At 38.7% G+C, this 25,489-nt stretch overlaps 1 protein-coding gene across 18 annotated transcripts in view; it reads left to right on the plus strand.

Moving 5' to 3' along the window:
- The window catches only part of MAGI2 (membrane associated guanylate kinase, WW and PDZ domain containing 2), a 1,255,661-nt gene that overhangs the window by 933,790 nt on the left and 296,382 nt on the right, over positions 1–25,489 (plus strand). For all 18 annotated transcript variants that reach the window (XM_070617000.1, XM_070617003.1, XM_070616985.1 and 15 more), the window contains one exon: positions 8,243–8,300. In XM_070617000.1, the coding sequence (XP_070473101.1) occupies positions 8,243–8,300 (58 nt within the window). The remainder of the gene's footprint in view (positions 1–8,242; positions 8,301–25,489) is intronic.

Below are 25,489 nucleotides of genomic sequence, written 5' to 3' on the forward strand. Positions count from 1 at the left end.
GATGATGATAATAAACAGATAGGTCGATAGTGGGGTTAACATAGATTTATAGAACTTAAGAGGAAACTGGAGATGTATATTTCAAAGTCCTTAGCATACAGTTGCTTCTAAAATCTTACTTGTTAGCCAGAACTTTCTCCAGGGCTCTAGGACTATTAAGGAAAATACTTATTAGCTTCATCACTTTTTGCCATTTTAATGAAGTTTGCAAACTTAAACCAAATATGAGTCTTTTTGAGTCATTAGCAGGCAACATCCTTTTTCTGTCCCATGCCTTCCTGCCACCACTTCTTGTCACCATCTCACATAGATGGCTCTGCCACCATTAAGTTAGCATTGCAAAAGCTCATATCTATATTTGACAGCTTTTTCAAGGTAAAAAAGGGCTCCAACCACCCGAAATATTATTGAGTACACATTTCTTCATGTAACAATATCTGCCAAAAAATCTTGTACATTTCCGACTCAAATTTGGTAATATACCTTAAGGAGTACATTTATTTGCAATTTTTTCCCTGCAATTATGTCTTTTATCAACAACAAGCCCATGAAATCATGGTCAATATTTTTTTTTAATTCCTTATAATACTGTGTTAATGGAATACTCAGGTTGATTCCACGTGATGACATGAATTAAATGTCAGTACTGTAAAGTACAACTCAGCTAGTTCTTCTTTCCACTGGAAAAACAGGAAAGCTTCTATACCCAGAGCCCACAATTGAAGATCTCCTAGCCTGTATTTCCATGATTTTGACTGGGTTTGTGCTCTTCCGTATAGAGACTCTGAGGAAGATGGAAGAGAGAAGGAACAACACTTTTTAGGTTTTTCAATTTGTTGTTTTGTTTGATTATTTCTTTTGCTGACAGAATGGAATAAAGTTCTCTGGCAAAGAGGAACAAATATGAGCCCTGATACACAGATAAAGCTCTGGAAGGAAACACTCTCAACTCTACCTTTTTGTGGGGGAATGGCACTGTGATCAGCTCATTATTATTATGTGAATTTTATTAAAAATAAGAATGCATTCCAAATTTACTTTTATAATTACAAATGCATTTTTGAATAAAGAAAAAGAGAGACAAAGATACGATAAAGTTTACTAATAAGAAAAATGGCACCTTTTCTATATTTTATTCTTGTACAATATCTTTCTAGTCCTTCTTTTTCTCTTTCATTCTAAAAATGTATTTCTTGTAAAAATTCACACTAAAGACTCTTGTAAAATCTCACACTCCTAAAGACTACTAAAATTCCTAAGGAACACTTGGAAGCAAAAGTTGTATGGCTTTTCCAGGAAAATTTATATTTCCCAATTTCTATACTAAGTATACAGCAAAAATCTAATAAAGATTGGAGGGGAAGATTTTAATGTGAGTATTAGCTATTATCATGTTTTATTCTATACACGATGTCACTTGACCTAGGGAGACTTTATGTTTCTTATGTTCTGTTGTAATGTCATTGCCTCTAAAACACAGTAGCAAGAGCCTCAATTAAAAAAAAAAAAAACTGGTCCAAATAAAATAACATAGGGGCTGGGCCTGTGGCCAAGTGGTTAAGTCTGCGTGCCCCACTTCGGCGGCCCAAGGTTTCGCTGATTGGGATCCCGGGCGCGGACATGGCACCGCTCATCAAGCCATGCTGAGGCAGCATCCCACATGGCACAACAAGAAGGACCTGCAACTAGAATATACAACTATGTACTGAGGGGCTTTGGGGAGGAGAAGAAGAAGAAGGAAAAAAAAAAGATGATTGGCAACAGTTGTTAGCTCAGGTGCCAATCTTTAAAAAAAAATAAATAATAATAATAATATAGGGTTGAAGGAAATGGCACCCTGTTCTGGTCCCTGTTTCTGTCTCCAGTATCTTAGTACTTTGCATGCTTCCTAAATTGATCTGCCTTCCTGACTTTGGAGAGAATTTTTAGCTGCCCACCAGGATGGACCTCCACACAACCGTATATGAATTAGCATAGCCCGTGCTATGGCTCATACAAGACACTGCCTCCCAGACAAGGAATGCAGCCTGCCCGTACATTTGAACTCCTATTATTGAATCTGTATGTTCTAGAATTTAAGTTGTAGGAATACTTAAACATGAATGTGGTATTTACCTAGTTTTTCAAGTGAGCAGAAGGATAAGCAACAGAAAAAAAAGTGGTAAAATAGCAAAATTAAAAGTCACTTTCTTAGAAATGTCTTTCAAAAAAGTCAACATAATAGAAAGGAAGACCATAAATGCAAAAATCCTCCATTTTCTTTAAAAATTCAACATTATCCAAAAGAATTCAGGGTTGCATGTACCTGATTCAATGTTAATAAAATGTGAACAGAAGTCATCTAATCAGTGAGTTGATGAAATAGTTTTTTTCAACGTTTTCATTTTGAAATTATTTTAGATTTCAAAAAATTGCAAAAATAATACAAAATTTTTTCTTGTACCTTTCGCCTAGCTTCCTGTAATGGTAACATCTTTCATAAGTACAATTATTGAAGCAGGAAATGAACATTTACGGAGGCTGTTAACTAATCCACAAACTTTATTTGGATTTCACCAGTTGTCTCACTGATGTCCTTTTTCTGTCCAGAACCCAATCCAGAATCCTACCATGCATTTAGTCTCCATGGTCCCTGTCTCCTCCACTCTGTGACAGTGCTGCGGTCTGTCTTTCTATTTCGTGACCTTGACACTTTTGAAGAGCACTGGCCAGTTATTTTATAGAACGTCCCTCCATTTGAGTTTGCCCAATACAGAAGGGACACAGCTCTCAGCCGTACCGGATTATTCTGTGGGTGGATTCTTGACCAGAGGGCAGCCATTACATTGATGTGTCAGGCCAAGTAACTTGGATCCATTTTGAGGAAAATGAACTGGATTAGTGAATTCTTCGGGGGGGGGGATGGGATACAGAATTGGGAAACTGAGGTGGCACAGTAGTCATATCAGTGATTGAGATAAAAAGTAGCGTAGAGTCAAGCATGGGGTAGCCATCCCAGGACATAAGCAAGATGAGCAAGCAGAAGGACCAGCCAGAAGAAGAGAAGGAAGGAGACAGACACAGTGAAATGGACCTGAGAGAAAGAAACAGAGATGAAGGACATAGTTTAAAAGACAAAGTGAGACAGACGACAGGGATCTTTCTGAGATATCTTGAGGGAGGGTGTCCTTACAATGCTCCAGTACTTGGGTCCCACTTCCATAAGAAATTCTGTCCTTTGATCCTACAATTTTCCCAGTTGAGGCTTGAACACTGCTTTTTGCTAGCTGTTGCAGTTTTCTGTGATGAAAATGGACCAAACGGACAAATACAGACATACACACAATGTGGAGAGAGCAAGTGAAAATAGCCTGGTAGGTATGGCAGAATCCAGGCAGAACTGGATACCTGTTTAATCTTTCGATTCTGTTGCAGTTTGACAAAGCTTATGACTGACTACAGATTAATCTAGACATTTACACAGACTTCTGCAGGAGTACCTAATTGCTGAATGTGCTCCATGGCTCCATGGCCTGAAGAAAATCTCAATTAAAACAGTTCTTAGCGCAGCGTTAACCTTGCTGATCTCAAGTGTTTGTTTTCCCCTGTTGCATAGTATATGTTATTCTTTCATCAGTGTGACCTTAATCATCTGTAAATTTGTCAGGTGTTGTTGAATACAATCTTCTAAATAACCCAGGACCCAAGAGCTCCAAGCTTCAAGCTCGCCTCACTAGACAAATAGCACTAAATTGGAAATTCTTTTTCTCATTTGTTACCTTAATTTTAAAAAGAAGCAATTGGTTTTTTAAAAGTAAGACAATCCAAATAGCTCATTTTTCACAGTGAAAGATGATTCTTAACTTTCTTAACTTTTCATCAACTAAATATATGCTGTTAAGATTATAAGAAGCTTATAATCTTAAGAAGTTTATTTTATGACTCGTCTTTTAATGAGTGAAAAAAACTTGTGGTTTTTTATTGGCATTCTAGCCTAGATCTTCCTTGGCTGCTCAAGAAAATGTCATTATGGGGCCAGTCCTGTGGCCAAGTGGTTAAGTTCGCCCGCTCCGCTTTGGTGGCCCAGGATTCGGATCCTGGGTGTGGACATGGCACTGCTCATCAGGCCATGATGAGGTGGTGTCCCACATGCCACAACTACAGGGACCCACAACTAGAATATACAACAATGTACTGGGGGAATTTGTGGAGAAAAAAGGAGGAAAAAAGAAAAGAAGAAGATTGGCAACAGTTGTTAGCTCAGGTGCCAAACATTAAAAAAAAATGTCACTAAGGGGAATACACAGAAATATGCATGTGCACGTACACATGTACATAAGTATACACACACATATACACACACACACAAACCTTTTTAAATATTGGTTGTAGATATTTATACCCATTCTGCCACATTTGCAGATTAAGTGATGTATGTATCTGTTACTGGTTTCTTGTAACATTTATCCATCAATGCCTTGCAAATGTTTAAAATGAAATGAATGGCAGCTCTTTGTAACAGAAGGTTAGAGCTACAGTGTATCATTTTGTCCCAAAGTGTGAGTTTAAGGCCCACTAATAGTTTGTCTTAAAGTGTATGCGTTTATAACATATAGTTTTGTTTCAGCATGAATTAATAGTTTATCTTAGAAATGTGAAATAAGCAAGCAAACAAACAAAATATATTGATATCTTATGAAAAGAAAATCAAATTCCCTCTAAGTTCTGATAAATACTTCATGATGGCAAGTGAGAAAGGATAATAAATTCTTCCCAGAATCTTTGGTGCTATAGATCTACAATGATAAAGAATCAATGAAATCTGTGCTTCTGGGATACATTGCTTAGAATTAAGAATTTACTCAAAGAAGGGCCAAAGATAAGGAATAAATGATGGAATAGTTTACATTATAAAAGATAATTTGGGGGCCAGCCTGGTGGCGCAGCAGTTAAGCGCGCACATTCTGCTTTGGCGGCCCAGGGTTCACCGGTACGGAGCCCGGGTGCGGATATGGCACCGCTTGGCACGCCATACTGTGGTAGGCATCCCACATAGAAAGTAGAGGAAGATGGGGACAGATGTTAGCTCAGGGCCAGACTTCCTCAGCAAAAAGAGGAGGATTAGCAGCAGATGTTAGCTCAGGGCTAATCTTCCTCAAAAAACAAAAAAAGAGAGAAGAAAAAACAAAACAAAAAAAAGATAATTTTAAAACTTTGACCATGAGATGTTTCCATATAACAGTACTGTTAAGAATAGGACTAATATCCATAAAATTAACTATATTCAGCTTTTACACTATGTTATTGAATATGGTTACTTTACATATTATTGTATTCACAAGATAATATTAAACCTGTTACAAATTTGAATCCATGTAGTCAGCCATGAATATCTGTATTATCAGTTGCTGTCCTCTGTAGAATCTTTTACTTTAGCTGCTTGTAAAAGGCACCAAATAGATATTTGTCAAATGGATTCTTCTTTTTAATAGACATATTCTCCAATAGCTTGGGGGATTTGGTGAAAACCATCTGGATGGTTATTCTCCTTAGTCTAACTTAAGTGTTGTTTATGCTCTGTTAAACACAGTGTCTAAATTGATATCTAAAGTGGTTAAGATTGCTGGAGCCAGAGTACAGAGATTTTAAATCCTGAGTGATTGTTAGGATAAAATGAATTGGTGCATGGAAAGTCCATCAGGACCTCAACCATAGTAAATACTCAGTAAAAATTTTCTCTTATTATCATTTTGAAGGAAAAATTTCTTAAGGTACTCACAATCTGGTATTATAAGTTTATTAAGATATAACTAATCTAAGAATTATTAAACTCATAGCCTAGACTTATGTTTAACAAAAGGACTAGAAAAATTTCTTCAGTATTTAAGCTAAGCTCCAATGATAGAAGCCATAAAGAAGACACCAAGAAATTTGCCACATAAAACTTAAAACATCTCTGTGTTAAAGAAAATGTTCAACAAAATTAAATGCAATATATCTGATAAAGGATCAGTATCCTTAATAACTAAACAACTCTTATGAATTGATTTCTTTAAAGGAGAAATGTACAAAAGAAAAAATTTCCCCAGGATGAACAAATGAAAAATGTTCAAACTGACTAGAAACCCAAGAAAGGTAAATTAAAACAACTGTGAGCTGCCATTTTAAAATACATTTAGCTGACTTTTAAAATCATGATATACAGTAGTTTGTCTACATATCTAAAATTCAAAAGCTCTAAAAACTGCCTTTTGTAAGTCATTTTGCAGCAAAACATAAACTGACATGGACGCCCTGGCAGCAAACCAGCACTAACTGATAGGAAGTGGTCCTGGTTTACGATCTTAGTGGAAATCTTAATTTTGGCCGCATAAATACTCATGTGTTTGATTATAAAGTGCTTCCCCAGACTCCGCTTGGAGTGTTATGGAAGAGACAGCATTTGCATCTGATTAACTTTCTAAAATTAGAAACATTCTGAATTCCAAAAGCTATCTGTATTTAATGTGGTGGGATGGAGAAACAGTTACTCATAAACTCCCAGTGAGATTATAAACGGATGCTCTTCTGTGCGTGGGAAGTTGGCGATCTGGCTATTTATCAAAAGCCGTGAAAGAGTGCCATGCCCTTTAACCCAAAGTCCCCCCTCTGGAGATTCATCATTACCAAATTGCTAGGAAAATGATGAAAGATTTAGGTTTTAGTAAATCCAACGCAGATGACATGTAACAGGTAAAAACTGGAAAGTCCCAAATGCGCAATAATAAAAGACTGGAGCAATTACCTGGGCTCCAGCCACACCATGGACTACGACTGTGCCTCTTAAAAAGGGATGCCGTGCAGTCACACTCTTGCACGTCAAAAGATGCCCTGATATTTTGCTAAGTGGAAATATCAGGCTATGAAAATAATATGCACCATATGACCTAATTTCTTTTAAAAAGTTATGTATTTCTTTTAAAAAGTTATACACCATATATATGTGTGTGTGTGTGTGTACACATATATATATATATATATATATATAAATATTTGAAGGATAGTCACCAAAATATTAACAGTGGTTGTCTCTGGATGGCAGGTGATTCTAATTTTCTTTTCATAGTTGTGCCTTGTCTACAGAGAACGTGTGTTACTACTATAATAAACTTTTAAATTTAATTTAAATATATTATTTAAAGCATGTCAATATGTCTTACTTAGATTTTGAGTTCTAGGTGTATACAGTTAATATCTATCAAGAAAAATATAATATTCTAAATATAATATAAAATTATATTTATTATAAATAAAATATAATAATAAAAATATAATATTTATATTTTATAAATAATTATGAAGACTCAGTGTATTTGCAAAACTGTATCACCAAGCAAAATCTGGTTTTCAAACAGCGTGTTTTGCCTAGAGTAGCGTTTATAGTTTTATTGATATTTGAAATGTGTGTGTGTTAAAATTAGCCCTGGAGAATGAGGAATATGAACTGTATTGTCAAGGAAAGAGTGTTTAGAATTTTAGTCTTTATAAAAAATATGCCCCGGGGTCTGGCCCCATGGCCTAGCAGTTGAATTCGATGCTCTCCACTTCTGCAGCCTGGGTTCAATCCCCAGGAATGGACCTACACTGCTCGTCAGCATCCATGCTGTGGTGGTGACCCACACACAAAATAGAGGGTGATTGGCACAGATGTTAGCTCATGGCAAATCTTACTCAGCAAAAAAAAAAAAAAAAAAAAAACCCAGAGTGTATATACCGGCAGCATTCAAATCCTGACCCATATGGAGAGAATAGTAGGATGTCAACTGAGAATTTAAGATGTCTTTGTTTCAGCCATCAGAAGCAACTTGCTATCCTCAGAAATATATTTTGAAAATCTGATCTTTTTCCTGAAACGCTCCTTTTAACAATAGAAATCAATAAGAAAGCTGTGGGCACTTTCAGGAGAGTGATTTGCCGTCTGTATTTTCTTGAGTGGTGCTAACGTGACGATGTGCCATCCTGCTGCTTGGCGTGGAATAAACAGCCAGACCCAGCAGTCTATCTGCAGAGAAGAAAGCTCTGTGTTTTAACTGCCAATTTTCAAGCCAATGCTTCTTATAGCTCCTACAATATGCGTCTGAAATTTGGTGCTGACTCTGAATGCTTGATTTTGCTTTGGTAGACTATGTCTGCAACCCATGTATGATTAAATTATATTACTTTTTATTAGAAATTGTGATATCTGTTACCTTTTTACTGAAAGAAATAATTCTTTATTTTTCAGAGCTTCCGTATGGCTGGGAAAAAATCGATGATCCCATATATGGCACTTATTATGTTGAGTAAGTCTCTAAGTTTGATGTCAACTTGTTATTAATATGTTGTGAAGTTGTGTTCGCATTTCATCTATTGAGCATGTGTGGCTAACAGTCCTTTTATCTCCCTTTCATCTTCCTTTGAAGCTTCCATAAAGACTCTAGGAGCACTAACTAGCCGTTTCTTGACGCTTCAGCTGATAATTTGTCACTGCTTTCCTTTCACTCATGATTCTAAAACACCAATTGGAAAAATGTGTGGCACCCTGTTCTCTAAATGAGCCGTAATTAAAGATATCAAAGTAAATGTCCTTCATTTTGCAACCAAAATGTTGAAAGCTGACTAGTTGTACAAAAAAGATGTTCTATTAAACCAAATTTCGAAGTCAATTAGATGAAGCAGCCATATTTTCCAGTTGAAGGATGAAATAAAATTTAGATTTTTTAAAATCTTTTAAGACCCCATCTCAAATCAGTAGTATTCTTCCTGTAGATTAGACTTTTATGTTGTCTACTGAAGGATGCGTTGCCTTAACATATCTTAGCATAACGTGCGCTATCCCCTCTATGCATCCTTTTATTCAGAATAAAGCCCCTATTAGGGATTAAATTATATACATATTTTTTCTTGGAAATATCAAGTAATTTTATAATTTTCAAAAGTTAAACGGGTGACTTGTTTTTCCAGAACCCCTTTTTCTAACTGAGAAATTTTTAATTCTTATCTATTGTGTCATGTTGTTAATGTCATTTGGGTGAATAAAGCCAAAGAAATGCAGAGGTTGGAAAACGAAAGATATTCACATTATTTATCAAGATCTAACTCTTTTCTCTAATTATATTCTGTTTAGCAGTAATAATCTAGATGGTCAAGGGTTACAGATTAAGGGCGTTATTGCTAAATTGTTTTTGTAACAATATTCAAAGAGTCGCTAAGCTTTGACTAGGTGTTAAGCCCTTCTTCTCACTGGGCAGTTACTGCGGAGTGAGACCTGCGTGCCCCCTGCCTTCCAGCCTCTCCCTCATGGGCACTGGTCTGGAGCACTTTAACCTACCCTCTTCATTTCAAAAACACCCCAATGTTTCCACCACAGTCAGTCATTTCCAGTCAAGGTGAGTTCACCTCATGTGCCACGTGCAATCTCGTAACACAGTATCTGATGCTCTAATGTCATGTGAATGCTCAATAGATGCAAAACGTAGGACAAACACATGGAGGTATCACTCATTTCAAAAATAAAGGGAAATCACTTATAAATACTTATAAGCTTCCCCAGTCCCACTACAATGCTAATCAATTAAAATGAACATATATTTTCATAAGAATGTAGCTGCAGCTCTTGGAGGAATTTATCAACATTAAAGGTTTCCAATAAATGTTAGCTTGTCTTAATTCACTGAAGCTGACTTTACTGTGCCTGAGCCTATTATATCTGAAATTCAAGGTAGTGTCATGTAAGGAGAGAGAACTGAGGTATGTGACATACCAAATCTTATCTTTAATACACTTCCTTACAGAATTAATTGAATAAGAACGTTTTCCTTAGCCAAGATATTGGCAAACTCCATAAAAACCTGGATAGCAAATATTCTGGGGGGGGCCATATGGCCTCTGTCATAACTATTCAACCCTCCTGGTTGTAGCTTGAAAGCAACCATAGGCTGAATTTGAATGAAAGGGTGTAGCTATATTCCAACAAAACTTTATTTACAAAAATAGACAACTGGCCAAATGTGGCTTGTAGGACATATTTGCTGACCCTTGCCCTATTCTAACTCTTCAGATAGTTCTTCCTTGTCCTCAGTGCCTTTCAAGCTGACTTCCAATGTGGGAAATAGTGTTTAACGCAAACCTTTCTTCTCTGCCCTAATTGTCTGTCACAGAGTTGAGACAGTCCACATGTTGGAAAGTGATGCTTGCTACCTTCTTGATCCCTGAGGTGTGTGTTCACATAGAGAGCTGCTGCTGGTAGACTCCTTGTAGTTAATTATTGAATTGGGCATTAGCTGTAACCCTAAAAGAAAATTGCCATTATTATCTTTCTGCTTCAAATGGTTGTCTTTTTATTTGTTTTTGCTTAAATTATATTTGTCTCTACATTTCCTGACTTCACTTTTCATGTATCACTGCCATAGTCAGAAAAGTATTCGTTAGTCAGTCATGTCTCAGCTACTTAGATCAGACTAATATATTTAATAGTTTTAGATTTAAAGTGGTTATCAGGGCAAAATACAGGTCATAGTGAGTCAAATAGTTTAACTTGTTCATCATTCAGTTCTACTACTTGTCATGGCTTTTGCCCCATTATGTGATTCTATAAGATGTACCAATCCCGATACTTGGGTGTAAGGCTCTATCAGACCAACTGAAAATTGAGACAGATAATTCAAACCTAAAGACAATTTTAAGTAGAATTGATTCCAATATTTCTTAGAAATGTCCTTTGGAAAAAATTCATCAAAATAATTAAAATACTTCTACTTATTCTATATCATGTAAACATTATTTGAAATGAAGGATATCTTGCCTCACAACAAAGACAACTTTGTTCATTTTAACTGGAATACACCAATTTCATGGTATGTTTTAACTGTTCAAAAAATATGAATCTCATCTCCATTATACTATTATTTTCCAAAAGTATGTATTGGTTCTGAATAGTAATCTTGTTTGTGGAATCTATGTGAATACATTTGTGACATAGTGTTTATTCATCACTTTAAGTTCATAGAGTATTTTTGTTGGAAAGAGGTCCCTTATTTCTTATAGTTGATTACACAGAAAAAAACGGTAAACGTGTAGTTTAAGTTGCTATATCTTTTCACTATGGATATCATAAATATAAAATATAATATGCCTAGATTAAGACACTGTTTCTAATTGTCATGATAATGTTAAAGTCAACATTTCAACCCAAATCATATATTTTAATTTGTAATATTAGTATTCAGTTAATAGGACAAAGCAAAGTAGTCTTTCCTGTAAATCTGTAGTCAAGAAAATGTTGATTCACTAATTCTATTAACAATGGTGAGCAATGGGTTCTCTGTAGAGCTATCATTTGGGTGTTTAATTACACACCATTTACATAATTAGAGGCACTGGTTACAAAATATGAAAAACATTCCACCGTCCCACCCAGTGGCAAAAAAGCCTGTGCCAGTACTAGAAGTCTGACTTAGCGGTCAGTCACTCTCTTCAAATAGACCAACAGCTGGGAGAGAAGTTGCAGTGCCGGCTCTCTGTCATCAGCAGGACGTTGAAATAAGCCTGTGCCTCTGGCACGGTTGCACAAACACTCCACAGACAAGCACATAGGCGTTCCAGCAACCAATAGCAGGAAGGTGTTTATACCACTGGAAGCTGAGAAACCTGGATTGAAGAGTTTTGACCACTGTTACTGACTTTACCCTACTGTGCCGTAATTCTATCCTGTGCAAATTCAGTTTTAAGATTACAGGTTTAATATATTCAGAAGTCAGAAAAATTATCGACACCATCATCATTATCACATCATCAAAATAGTTAACATTTATCCAGTGCTTATTCTGCACCATGAGCTGGGCTCAGCACTCAACAGTCATTGCCACATTTATAATCCTTTCTACAGTGAGAAGGAGGGAAATTGTCTTAAGTTTACAGATGGCGAAACTCTGGCCGAACAAGTTCCGTTAACTTACCCACTGTCACACGTTATTGAGAGGAATGGCTGTAATTTGGACCCAGGCACTCTGACTGTAGAGCCCAGACTCCAAACTCTTGCTCAAAATGCAGCCCATAAATTGAGCATTCACATCCGTAATGGTCCAGACAAGCCTGAGACTCATCGCTGGAGAAGAATGAGGAGCCCTAGAGAACCTCTCCTCCCTATCTGCCTTCTAATATAGCATCACAGGGAGAGTCCAACAACAGGAGGTGGTGTATGCACAGCCCTGTAAGACCGGCTTCTGAGCCACCAGCTCCATTCCCCATGACTTGAGAGTGGCTCTGGACAGCATGGCCACCAGGACCAAGACTTGCAAGACCTGAAAGAAAAGGAGTCCGGTAGTACGTGGACCTTGACGTAGGGATGTTGGCACTAGTTTGAGCAACAGAGGGAGCCACACAGCTCTCTGTTTTAGAGAACAGTAGGTCCTACTCAACATCTGTCCTGATTCATCTGCAGACAGGGCAGACGGACCACGTTTTCACTCTATGTAGCAGCAGAAACAAGGTAGCCCAATTTCTCCTGACAGACGCCAAATCCATGATAGCACAGCACTTAGCAACGTATTAAGAAGTCCTAAAGTTGCTAACTAGAAATGTAACTGTCACTGTTCATAGAGAAAGGGAAAAATCTTAATGAAAAAAGTACAAAATGTAAAGTTGAACAGCTGTGACTTTTGTACAAATGTGGTTTTTTTCCTCCACTTTTGTGAAATTATATCTGCTGGGGACATTTTGGTTTCAATGGCAGTGACACAATTTGCTTAACTAGCTAGTCCAGAAGACACAATTTTCTGGAACAGCTTTCATGCAAAGCTGCGTCCTCTGGCACAGAGGGAAAAGCAAACTATGTAACTACAGTTAAAATGATGGTGGGGACTGACAGATGTGATTTTCGTGTAAAGGTTTTACAAGTTTTTCATGTGATGTCACACATCTGCCACTATAAAATGTTACTTGTGTGCAACCCCACAAAGTAGGAAAGATACTGCATAGTATCTTCAATGTAACATTAAATGTAAAAGGAAAATCACATTCATTTCATGGTTATAATGAGTGTTTGTCATGATGTAGCAAGTTGGAAAGTGGCTAGAGAAGATCTTAACTCAATATCCTATCTTAAGAATGTTTCTCTTCTTCATGCTTGGAGTAGTTTTTTTCCAAGAAAAAACTTCCTAACCTTAGAATTTTTTAAAATTCAGCATGAATGTAAAACATTTCCAATTAGAAATAAACAGAAAACAGTACCCTTTTAAAATCTCACTTGTTCTTCTAGAATTTTTTTCCTATACTGAAAGTTAGTTTTTCAGACTTTCAGGTTTTTTTCCTTCAATCTTCAAAAACTAGTAAACTTTTTTTGATGCTATTTAGGCAGCTGTTTAATGAGAAATCCTTTCCCGAACTTACACATTTATGTAATAGATGATGCTCACTGAAGTGGCGTTGTTGGTGAAGCCGCTCAGTGACATTCTCTGCTAAGCTGAGCTCTGTCTTGTAAACAGCTTGGTCATATCGATCATTATCGCTTAGTGGCCAAAAGTGTGGGCTGGTGAGCTTCACAGTATGCCAGCCCCGCAGCTTCCCAGTGGGGCGATCTTGAGCAGACGGGTTATAGAGAAAGAGGAGGAGGACAAGAGAAGAGTAGGAGAGAGGAGGGGAGAAGAACTTTTTTGCATACTTACTACATGCCACATATTATTCTAGGTGCTTTACACACACTGGCTCATTTAATCCTCATAAAAAAAACCTATGAAGTCTGTATTATTATCCCAGCTTTCTAGATAAGGAAACTGAGGAACAGATATTCTTACAAGGACTAAATAATAGAACCAGAATCTGAATCTAGACAGTCTCCTTCCATAGCTGGTGTTTAGCACATTACACAGGTATGTGCTAAGTGCTCAGTGAATGTTTGTTCTTGCTCATCTTGTGCGTTCAAGGGAAATTATTTGACTTGTAAGAAACATGTAACTTGGGCTTGGGCGGGTGGTGTAGTGAGTAGTTTCATGCGCTCTGCTTCAGCGGCCCAGGGTTTGCAGGTTCAGATCCTGGGTGGGGACCTTCACACCGTTCATCAAGCCATGCTGTGGCAGCGTCCCACATACAAAATAGAGGAAGATGGCCACAGATGTTAGCTCAGGGACAATCTTCCTCACCAAAAATAAAAAGAAACATGTAACTTAATCTCGCGGTGAGAGTATGCCACATTGAGTAAAGAATAGCATTTCTTTTGAATTAATGATAATTCCACAAACCCATGTAAAATGATGAAGCATGGACTGCAGAGTATGATATTTCTTTGGCTTCCAAAGGGGTTGAGGTTTCAGGGTAATTCCTAAGGAAGTTATTTTTGTCAGAATCATCTACAGTACATGGTATCTTATATGGCTGGGGATTTGTGACAATAATAATAGAAATGATAGTGTTTAAGGCACTATTTTAATTTTTAACCTGCTTTCACATCCATTATCCCAAAGGACAATCACGATATTTACAAAAGAGGAAACCAAATCTCTGAGGAGTTAAGTGAGCTCTCCAAGGGCCTGGGGCTAGTAAGGTTGCTGCTGTCCCATGCCATGTGGAGCCAAGAAAGACCTTTCAATGGTGTAGCTATGTTTTCATATTAATATAAAACTTTCATACTTTACAAAGTATTTTCTCTTATTTACTAAAGAAGCATAAGTCACTTAACTTTACTTCACAGTCAAACAAAAGGAACAAGGATATGGAAATCAATGTGGGGTACTCTATCCCTAACTGAACTATAATCAGCTCTTTTTTTGCTAACTGATGACTTTTCACCACTTTCCAGCTGTCCCAGGCCAATTTCGTAGTTTTGGCATCCCTCCTTTCAGCCTGGAGAAAACAAGCCAGTGGTCCTCAGCAAGGGCCCTCTCAACCCCATGCACGTGCTCTTTCTACTGCATTAGCATTCCTGATGGCCTCTCATTGGTCATTCCTACTTAGCTCCTCTGGACTACTCACTAATATAAATTTCAACCAGGTATTGATGTACTTTCCTAATTCTACCATTCAACCACAGATCAGTAAAAGGCTTATGGTTTCCTTTCACTCTTTAAGCCAGGGTCCTTCAAATTTTTTTTTTCCTTGAGGAAGATTAGCCCTAAGCTAACATCTGCCACCAATCCTCCTCTTTTTTGCTGAGGAAGACTGGCCCTGAGCTAACATCCATGCCCATCTTCCTCTACTTTGTACGTGGGACGCCTACCACAGCATGGCTTGATGAACAGTGCGTAGGTCCACACCTGGGATCCAAACCAGCAAATCCTGGGCCACCAAAGCAGAATGTATGAACTTAACCACTGCCCCACTGGGCTGGCCCCAAAATATTTTTAAACTATGATCCTTTCCATCAAAATGAAGTCTCATGTCCAATTTCCTTCCTCGCACTACCATCCAGTCAACATCTGGATGTATGCCCCTCGGCCGCCCCTTACCTGAGATTACAGATCATTTTTCATGCTGTGAGACACTTCACCATTGCTGGTTATTCCAATAGATTCAAAACATCTTCTGTGGTCTAGGTCCCTCCCGCTCCCCTGAAGTCTTTTCAACTGAAGGAAAGAAAACTCAACTCTGACTTTTATTAGCAACTTTTATTAGCAGCTGTTCAATCTCACAAATTACCTTATTTAACAAATTTTCTGGTTCCGAATAAAGGATGTTTTGGGCACCCAGTCTAAATTGGTTTAATAGCAGAAGGACTTTACAAACAACAATGAATTATTCGCCTTGACGTCAGAGTTACATATAAATATTTTTTTTAAAAAAAAACAATTTTTGCAATTCTAATAAATTATTTTGTCTTGAACTGAATAATAAAAGACAAGGGAAATATTACTCCAGCATCAACTTTTCTTTGAGAATATATTTGTGAGTAAAGATAAATGTAAACACTGGCTTTTTTTGTTTGTGTTTGAACATTTTTCATGAATCTAACAAAGTAAAGATGGCTCCTGTTTAGGTGCTTCTGGAGAGGTTAACACGAGCAAACAGCACAACATCTCCCCCAGCTTCAAAAGCCATGGAACTGAGGGGTGGAGGCAGCATGTGAGCTACAGCTCCCTGAACCTGGGACATCGACATCCCAGGGAGATAGGGCAGGAGTGGTCAGAATCAGAAATGCTGTGCTGTGTGCTCCCAAAGAAGGATGCTGCTCCCTCCCTTCCTCTCCATCTCTTTTACAGGACCACATGACCTTGAAAACGACCTTGTAAAGGCCAGGAGGATGTGTCCTCTGCCCTTGGGGAACTGTTGCTCGGGGGGTGGGGGGGGGGGCGCAGACAACCTTTTGATGGATGTGAGCTTATGGGCAGTGTCATTCCTGCAATGAGAGGACCCAGGGCCCTGTGGGAAGGGCTGTCCGTTCATTGTTAGACAACCGAGAGAAAATGACCACCATCTTTCACCGGACAATCCTGTTTGCCTCTTGCTAGGGCAATGTTAAGTAACAAGTAGATCATTGGTTTTATTTCATAATCTGTGCAGCAGTTAGTTTATATAGCTTATTAGTTCTCTCTCTGGATCAAACGTGCTCTGCGTCTCGTGCTGCCAGTCTGTGTCACCACACGTTTTGGAGTCGTATCTTAGACTGAGATCAAGTTCTAAAGTTAGCACGGGAAGTGAAAAATTGACACAGTCAAAATTATCCTGAAAACCCCGCGGGATGCTGTCTTGTTGGAGACGAGCGTGCTGAAACAACAGGGCTGGGTTTTTTCTTTTGGTGTTGGAAAAGAATTCTTTCTGGAATTAAAGTGGCTGGCTGGCATTTCGGTCTTTCAGATCTTTAATAGATAACGTAGCTCAAATCACATTCGGCTCAGAGAGAAGCTAATGCTGTCAGAGGGATGAGGGAACTTAGTCAAACTGAGGAAGCAACAGATCGATGTCATTTGTGAGGCATCCTATTACTGAATTAAACAGACGATGGGCACTCTCACTGGGTGAAATGGAATGCCCCCCACCCCCATAGAACTATAATTTCACATAGAACTATAATTTCATCTCTTTTCCAATACGCAGATAAGGTTTTTCACAATTCCTTTTGTGTCACAGACCATGATGCTAGTAATAGTTTGTCCTTTTTTTGCATCCGTGATTCTGAATTTACAGGCCAGTACAAAATTATGCTTACCCCTGTTGGCTTCACCTGTTAAATGAGTGTTTTGGATGCAGTGATTGCCAAGGTCTCTTCTAGTTACAGGAATATCCACTGCACCTTGTGTTAAGAAGGATAAATTTGGCCATTTTCCTGTATTAAGCCTTGTTATTTTCTCATTATGGCTGCTGACCGAAGAATGCTTAAAATTTGAAAGCATTTTCTTTCAATTTCTACTTATTTAGTGAGACAATAACATGTGTTACCACTCTTTTATTTGATTTTAGTGATTTTAACAATCCTGTCACATGAGTGTTATATGGAAAGAAGACTTCCAAAAAGGGTGATTATTACAATAGAACCTCCTTACAAAGCTATAGAAAAAAAAAAAGAAATGTATTTGAAATCTATAGACATGAGACTGATGTTAAGATAATCAAAAAAGGGCAAAAACATAAATATAAGCTTATAAACAAAAAGTCAGGGTAAGAACTATGTTTTTCACCACTATTAAAACTGAATACATTTGGAGAGAAAATTGTTTTCCCTTTTTTTATAATACAAAGTGACGTTGTTAAACATCATTTATTACTAGCATTTAACGGCTGACTTCCTATGTAACCAGATGAAATTATATTACAATAGACAGCTAATTGTATAATAAAAATGGATGGATCACAAAATGTTTTATTATTAAATTTCACATGCTTAAGTTCAATCTAGCTAAGTAAGATGAACTTTAAAATTGTCAAGGAAAAAAATATTCTATTCTGTGACTGAGAACGTTAAATGGATCTACTATAGGCAAAAGGGCTATTTGCTGTGATAAACCAATAAAATTAGTGTTGCCTTAATTTAGTCTAGAAGAAACTCACCCTTAGGTGTGGGGTTTCTTAAAGCTTATTAAGCACCATTTGTTGAGCTTGTCATAATGTAAAGAGCTTAGTTCAAATTTCCATTAAGCACAACGCTCATATATGAAGGTTGACAAAGTCCCCTTATTTTATTCTTCACTTTCTCCAGTTTTAATTGGGCATCAAAAAATGTGAATATACTTTCAGGTAGATAAAATGACAGGAATGATTGTCTTTCTTTTTTCTGCAATATTACTTAGTAATTTAGTTTGAGTCATTGACTTTATATGTAAATACTTAGTAGCTATTAGTCACCCCAGAAAAATAGTGTTAATAGCTACCATCTATTAATCCCTGGGCATGCATTGGGCATTTTTACATAATTCATTTAATCATCATCACAACACTGTATGTTAAATGCTTTTATTCCTGTTTTACAGAGAGAGAATTTAAACTTAAACAAGCCAGGCCATCATGCTAGTAGATGGTGGCAATAAAGTCAGAGCCCAGGACAGACCTGAACAGACTTTACATCCATATTTCCATTACACTTGCTTCCAGACTCTAAATGTAACAATAATGTTAAAATCGACTTAAAGATATGCAGTGCTTCATCTTTAACCACTTTCCTATATTTTATCTGTGTGCCCTTCCGAACGGTCCTCTGAGGTGAGAAGGATATTGATGGGGGCAGTTGCCGTTCAGAGCTATTAGGGCATCTCACCACTTACAGGAACTTTTATGTGAGCGTTGTGGGGAGGGTCCCCACCAGCACTCAAGGTTCCACGCTGTTACCATATAAGGAATGTTTTGCTGAGTAAGTACCATGTTTTCACCTCTTATTGTATCACTGGACTCAGCAGGACCTAACATGTCCTTTGAAAACTTTGAGACGAGACATGCATCGTTGTGTTATTACTGACTTCCCTCCTTCTCATTCACATACAACTTTAACCTTATTCATAAATATCAGTGCAGAGTTGTCGTCTTATCATTATCATAATTGCCAGAGACGTGGCCCACGTTTAACTTCCAGAGTTGGTAAGGGCAGAGTTCAGGAAAATTAGCGTTAGGACAAGCCCTACAGGAAGCTGAAGCAAGTAATTCACAATGTTGTGTCTCCGTTTTCGCAATGAAAACTGATGAAAGGAAATTGCGAATCACCTGGTCTAAATATATTACAGACTACCAAACATAGACCATGTCCGCACATACATAAGTAATTTCACTCGAAATGAAAGTGTGTATTTGTGCCAGAACCGCATAAATCAGTGTTGGATTTGGCGCTGCACGAGCTGGGTTTGACTCATGCATCGGCCCCTTACTGTGAAATCTGCAGAAAATTGTTTCCCCTCTCTGAGGAGCAGATAAATTAAAAGCATGGAACTTGTTTAGCTGAGGGTTTGGTACATGGTATTTGCTTGATAAACATCCATTCCCATCCCCCTCGACCATCCACTATCTCCCTTTATTTGCTCCTTTATTTACAAGGCTGACGTCCGTTCCTCAAACAACTGTTTCTTTCTATAAATAGTGGCATCCTTAAACAGAATTCAAATCTGAACAGGAACTAAATAACTTTAAAAGAGTGCAAAATGGAATGTTCTTCTGAAATATCCAACATCGTACCTTTCAGCTTCTGTATGTAGAGCTTTAGAAGGAAAAATACAAACTCAGCTGACATGATTTCTTACGTTCACCAATTTTGCATGTGTGTTATGGAAAGGAACAAATAAGTTGTATGAAAAGGCATGCCCTATCACAGCTACACGAAATGATCATCTCATCTGTATGAAGATTTGCTCTTGCAGTAATGGCATTATTTTAGACATAGTGTGTTAATTATATAAAACCCTGCAACAATACTTAGCCCCCAAAAAGTAATCTTTTAAAAACAACAATGAAGCAACTTATTGCCGCCTTTCTTTGCTCTTGGTTCTACTGAACCTTTATTGTTTATTCCTGCTACTTGTTTTCCCCCTTGCCTTACTTCCCAGGGTCCTTGTCTTCCCAGAATGAGAGCCGCCTGCCCACATTCAGGCCCCATGATCACTTATTAGTGGCAAGGTATTGAAAGGTTCTGTGCAGATTGTGGGCATCCAGGTAATAGATCCTTTTCTCATTAAGACCCATCAAAACTATTTAAAACTTTTGTTTGGTTTTCTACTTCCTTCTGCATTATGTTGTGCCATTTAAAAGGAATAGGTATGTATTTGATTTCCCCCTGGTCTGGGCAGTAATAAAGACCCAATAGTGAAGAATAATACTTTTTTATCTTTTTCTCACTCTAATTATTGGACTTGGGGAGTTGGGGTGTTACATGGGATTGGAATTATCTTCATGTCCTGTTGACTTTCAGAATCGGCCGCAGTGTTGCCCTCAGTCTTGCCCATCTCTCCTCATTAGCACTCTTTCCCCGACTCTCTGCTCTTGGATAATCCAAGACATCAGTGACGTTGCCTTCGTGATTCCTCACTCTTCTGAGTGTCCTTGGTAATTCTCTGATGCTCCTTGATTCAGGCCCCGAAATGCTCCTGTATCCATGACTGTGTATGTCTATTATATATGAGTGATAAGTATGCAGAGGTATATAATACTTAATCAAGTCTTTCATACTTCAGTGGACTTGGGCTATGTGACTTCACATTTTAACGACTCATAAATGATTTATTAAGAAATAGTAATCCAGTTCAACATAAAGTGTATGACAGGTCAGACTATTCTCACCCCTCCCAAAAGACTGCAATGTCTAGTTCCCCGGACAATGTGATTCTTCATAGTCATGGAGCATCTCTTATTCGTCCTCATAGCCCCAGGTAAGAACAATGCCTAGTACACTGGAGGTAGCCAGTAAATGATGCCGAAATGATTCAGGATTCTAGAGGACACCACAACTTTCCCATGTGGTTGACATGGTAAAGCTCATCTTATAATCCCCTCGAGTTGAAGAATAAGGCACATCCTCCAGGATGGAGACTTTCAAAGCCATAGCCATTCATTAGACTAAAGTCATAATGGAAATAAGGAGTCTTTGAAATAAAGCCAAGCCTCATAACATGACTTGGAACTATGCTTCCAGTCGTGTAGCTTTCGTCCTCTCTCCCACGCCTCCTGCTCACACGCCACCACCCACAGGCGATCATATGCATGTGTGTATTCACTAGCCCTAGACTCTGGCCAAGCAGAACTGACTATTCCTGAACACCCGTGTATCCACCACTCTCTTCCTGAAATGCACCCTTCTCCATCTGGAAAAACACATCCATCCTTCTAGAATCTGCTGAAGTGTCACTTACTTTGTGAGGCTTTCCCTGAACCATCAGACAAAGTTGTCTTTTCTTCCTTTGAGTACTCACTTTGCACACACAAATTTTAGCACTTTCTACTTTGCGTTATGTTTTTCTGGCCACTTGTAGAGTGACTCATCCCAATTTACCCAGGACTGTCCAGGTTGTAAAATTGAAAGTCTCATTTCCTAGGAAATCCCTTAGTCCCAAACAAACTGAGGTGGTTGGTCACACAACTTGTGTGTCTCCTCCATTGGAGTAAAGGCCCCCTTGGTGAAGTGGTTGTGTCGCATTTATATCTGTGTCCCCAGTGCCTAGCACGCTGATGAATGAAAGAATTTATATATAAGGCTTAAAGGACTTACGCCATTCAGTCAGAGTTGGTAGACATGAGTAGAAGAGGACTTATTAGTCTTGTCTCTTAATACAGGAAGATCTTGAAATAGTGTCATCTTTTAGTTTCCTTCTCGATAAATCCTACCCTACGTCTAAGCTTTAACCCACTACGTTTGCTCAGTCTAGAAGCGAAAGGTTAGAAATACCTTTGACGCCAATAATCTCTTTCCACACTCAGCAATAACATTTAAGAGAGACGTTTGATGGGAATGAGAAGGGGTGGATAGAAAATAACATCTTCAAATGCGTGCCTACTGGGTCTGAAATTTTTGAAAATGAGTCTATGTTTCTTGTAAGTCCTGGGGACTTCATGTCATGATTGACAGTGTGTATTGCCATTTCTGCTAGGAGTAAAATATCAAGTTTTCCATGTAATTCGTAAATAGTAGTGGCTAGGTGATGAATCCCCCTATACATAGGACACATGTAATATACATGTTACAAGTCAATGTCTTAACTACGCAACTTAGCGCTCCTACTGGGGCAGGAGAGAGAGCTTGTTTATCTGGAAATATGCTCAACATTTTGGGAAGCACAGCCTCATGGGGACTGAAGGACAGACTCTTAGCTGTGAGAGCTTCCGCACCAGCATATGGATGTTCTTCTCAGTCGGCCATGATTCTACCTCCCACCTGGACCAGACGCCCTCATGTCCCGGAAGAGCAGGAAAGTAACACGTGAATGACTCAGCCTTCCCACCCACATTCACAAAGCAAACTTGCGTCCCCTCAGGTACAGTTGGGAATAATGGATGGACATTTATAGAAAGGAAATTATCACTTAAGTGTTAGAGTTGGGAAGAAATCTTTGAAGAGGCGGGATTCAATTATTCTGCTTAAAAAAAAAACCTCCAAGTAAAATAGGTTCAATTTTTCCATTTATCAAAAGCTCACATTTTAAAATAAAGTATATTTAAAACAGTTTTTAAACTAGTACTTTTAAAATTCAGCTTTTCAAAGCACTGTAAGGCATACATTGTATTACGTAAACCCTATTTTATATTATAATTCTTTCTGTTCCTGTTTTATCTCCCCTACTAGACCATATGTCTGATTGATCTTGCCCCCCACACCCCCTACCATAGTGTCTAGCAAACAGTATATGGGAGACAAATGTTTGATGAATCGTGATAGCTAGCATTTGTTGAGTACTTTCATCCAGGCACTGCTCCTAAGCAAGTTACTCATTTTAATTCATTTAATACATGCAACAACTCTATGAAGTGGGTATTATTTTCATCCCAACTTTACAGATGAGAAATTCTGAAGTGCAGAGAGGGTGAATGGTGAGCCCCAGGTCCCAAGCCGAAGGTGCGGTGGGGCTCGGACGTGAATGGGAGCAACATGACTGCAGTGACCGAGCTCTTAGTCCACTGTCCTGCCTTCTCTGAAAGGGCTGGCGCCATAAGACGCCCAGAGGGTTATTATCCTCTCTTAGTTTCCAACGCATGGAGTAGGTTTTGTCCCATTTATCCAAACTTGATGGTAGGGAAATTTTATGGAGTCTTCTCAAGGCTTGTCTTAAAATGAATAAAATACAGACAGGGAGGACGTAATGGATGCATTTGGCTTCCAGTGCAGCTGCTGTCCAGGGGTTCAGACCTTCCTGACCAGCCAGAAGTGTGGGAGTCAGAACTGGGGTCAAAGAAATCCTGGGGAATTCTAAGCAACCAGGAAATTCACACTCTGATTCCATTCAGGAGTCAATCTGTTTAAAAATTAAAGAAATAAAAGCTTCAAGTAAAATAGATTTTGAGAAGCCCCAAAAGGAGCAAGTTTGCATAGAAGGGATGACGTACCCCCAAACCCCAAACCAATTTTCCCACACCCAACGCTGAGCAGCCACCTCCCTGGCACTCCCATATTTTGTCCCTAACATTGTGCTTTTCTGTATAAGCACATTTCTATTGTCACACAAGATAGCAGCTGCTATTTTTCAGCTCCTCAGATCCACATCTTTCATCACCAAAGTGGGATGACTTTTTCACCGACCCCAAGAATGTTTTGAAAGATTCTCCATTTTGAAGGATTTCATGAATCTTTACCCAAAAGTAGATTGGTTCTGTCACATAAGCTGGCCCTAAGCTTCACATAAAGTTCTGACTGTCACAACATACATTTTACGGGAGAGTTAAACTGGAAAACACAGAGATCTCTCACCTTTCACGCATGCCTGCCTCCACCTGTGCACTCATGCAACAATTTATTGAGCACTGACCACCTCATGCCTCATTGTAATTAGTGTAGCCCCCTTGGCCACCTTGGAAATATTTTACTTGTGGTACAATCTCCACTTGAAAGCTGCTCTCTACTCCCTCTGTCACTTTGACTCAAAGATCCATTTCTAAACTGTCAACTGAAGTCCAGACGGTGGCATAGTGGCCAGTGGATACAAAAGGGGGCATTCGTGACAATGCACTAAATGTGCCCTTCTCCAGAAACCCAGGAGAAGCAAGCTGGGGTGAACAGGCTGGAATATGGAGGGAGCACTGGCAGTGAGGATCGGATGCTGGCCTTGCTGACCCCCGGCAGACCTGTCCTGTGAGTACTGGTGGGCTCAGGAGGTACGATCTTCCTCCTGTTTCTTCCATTCCCTCCCCACCATGAAAGAGGTGGCAGTCAAACAGGGCGCTGACCTGGGGTTGTCACCCAAATGGCTGCAAATATTTCCTTCCCTCCGTGCATGTCTGAAACTTCATCAGAAGTCCTCTCTTCTGGAGCAAAATAGCATTTCCTAGTACTCCCCACGGCCACATACAGAAGAAGAGCTTTCCACATAAGTCTTATCAGGCAAGAAACTCCTTATTCAACTACCCTTGCACACTTTTTCAGCTTCTAACTCAGGGATTGCAACTGTGGCTCCGTCGATTGGGTGTGGGCCTGAGTCTTCTGTTTCTATTTGTTTGTTTGCTTTAAGCTCCTCGGGTTTATCCAGAACTGCAAAGCGCTGCCACATATGAACTTATTTTAAGTTCCCATGCCACAGTGAAAGGAGGGAGTTAAGCTGCAAATGAGCGACTATAAGTGCAAAGAGAGGAGACGATGGAATCTCATCCTTGGATACCCTAATCCCTTTGCCATTCCAACATGGAAGCATCTCGTGTCAGTAGTCTTTCCTTTTAGTAAAGGGAAAATGAGGTTGTTAGGATATCCCACTTCAGAATATGTGTCTTACGTCACTAGCTCTTAATACCTAAAGACTCCCTTAGTAAAATATGACAACAGGCTAGATATGATTAAACAATAAGAACTCTCAGTAGCTTGTCAGGTTCCTGTTCTGTATGGAAGCTAGATGAAATAGCTGGCAGTTATCTCGCAGAGCCTAAACAATGAGGAAGATGATGGCATCTGTCATTCACATCCTTTGTACGCATTACAAAACGCCCTAAATCCTTGCCAAAAGGACTTGAAACTATTCGTTTTGGAAACAGTAGGAAGACAAGGCTTTCCTATTCAGCTATGATCATATTTCTTTGTGATGGCTCTTTTAAAGCTTGGGAGCATTTTAAGTGTTAAATGAATGGCTTCATTTGTAACAATGTAAATGTTCTGTAACAATTAGCTCAGGATACTAAAGCCATACCCAGCTTCCTCTGTTTGTGGGGTACAAGGCACACCAGACTGGTTCATCGGTATTTTCATCCTCTTGGAACTCTAGAAACTCACTTTGATGGTGAATGGAGTGTTTTCAACATAGTGTCCATACAGCAGGTGGCCACACATTGACTTCTCTAAGGAAATAATTACTTGCAGGTGGCGAGTTGGAGGAACCCAGCTGTATATGTAAATGTACCCCAGAAAGTCCTTGTAATGTATTTTCTAAAGATAAAGTTATGCTTGCGATGAACAATGACC

Source organism: Equus przewalskii, chromosome 4 (genome assembly GCF_037783145.1).
Source record: "Equus przewalskii isolate Varuska chromosome 4, EquPr2, whole genome shotgun sequence".
Taxonomy (NCBI): Eukaryota; Metazoa; Chordata; class Mammalia; order Perissodactyla; family Equidae; genus Equus; species Equus przewalskii.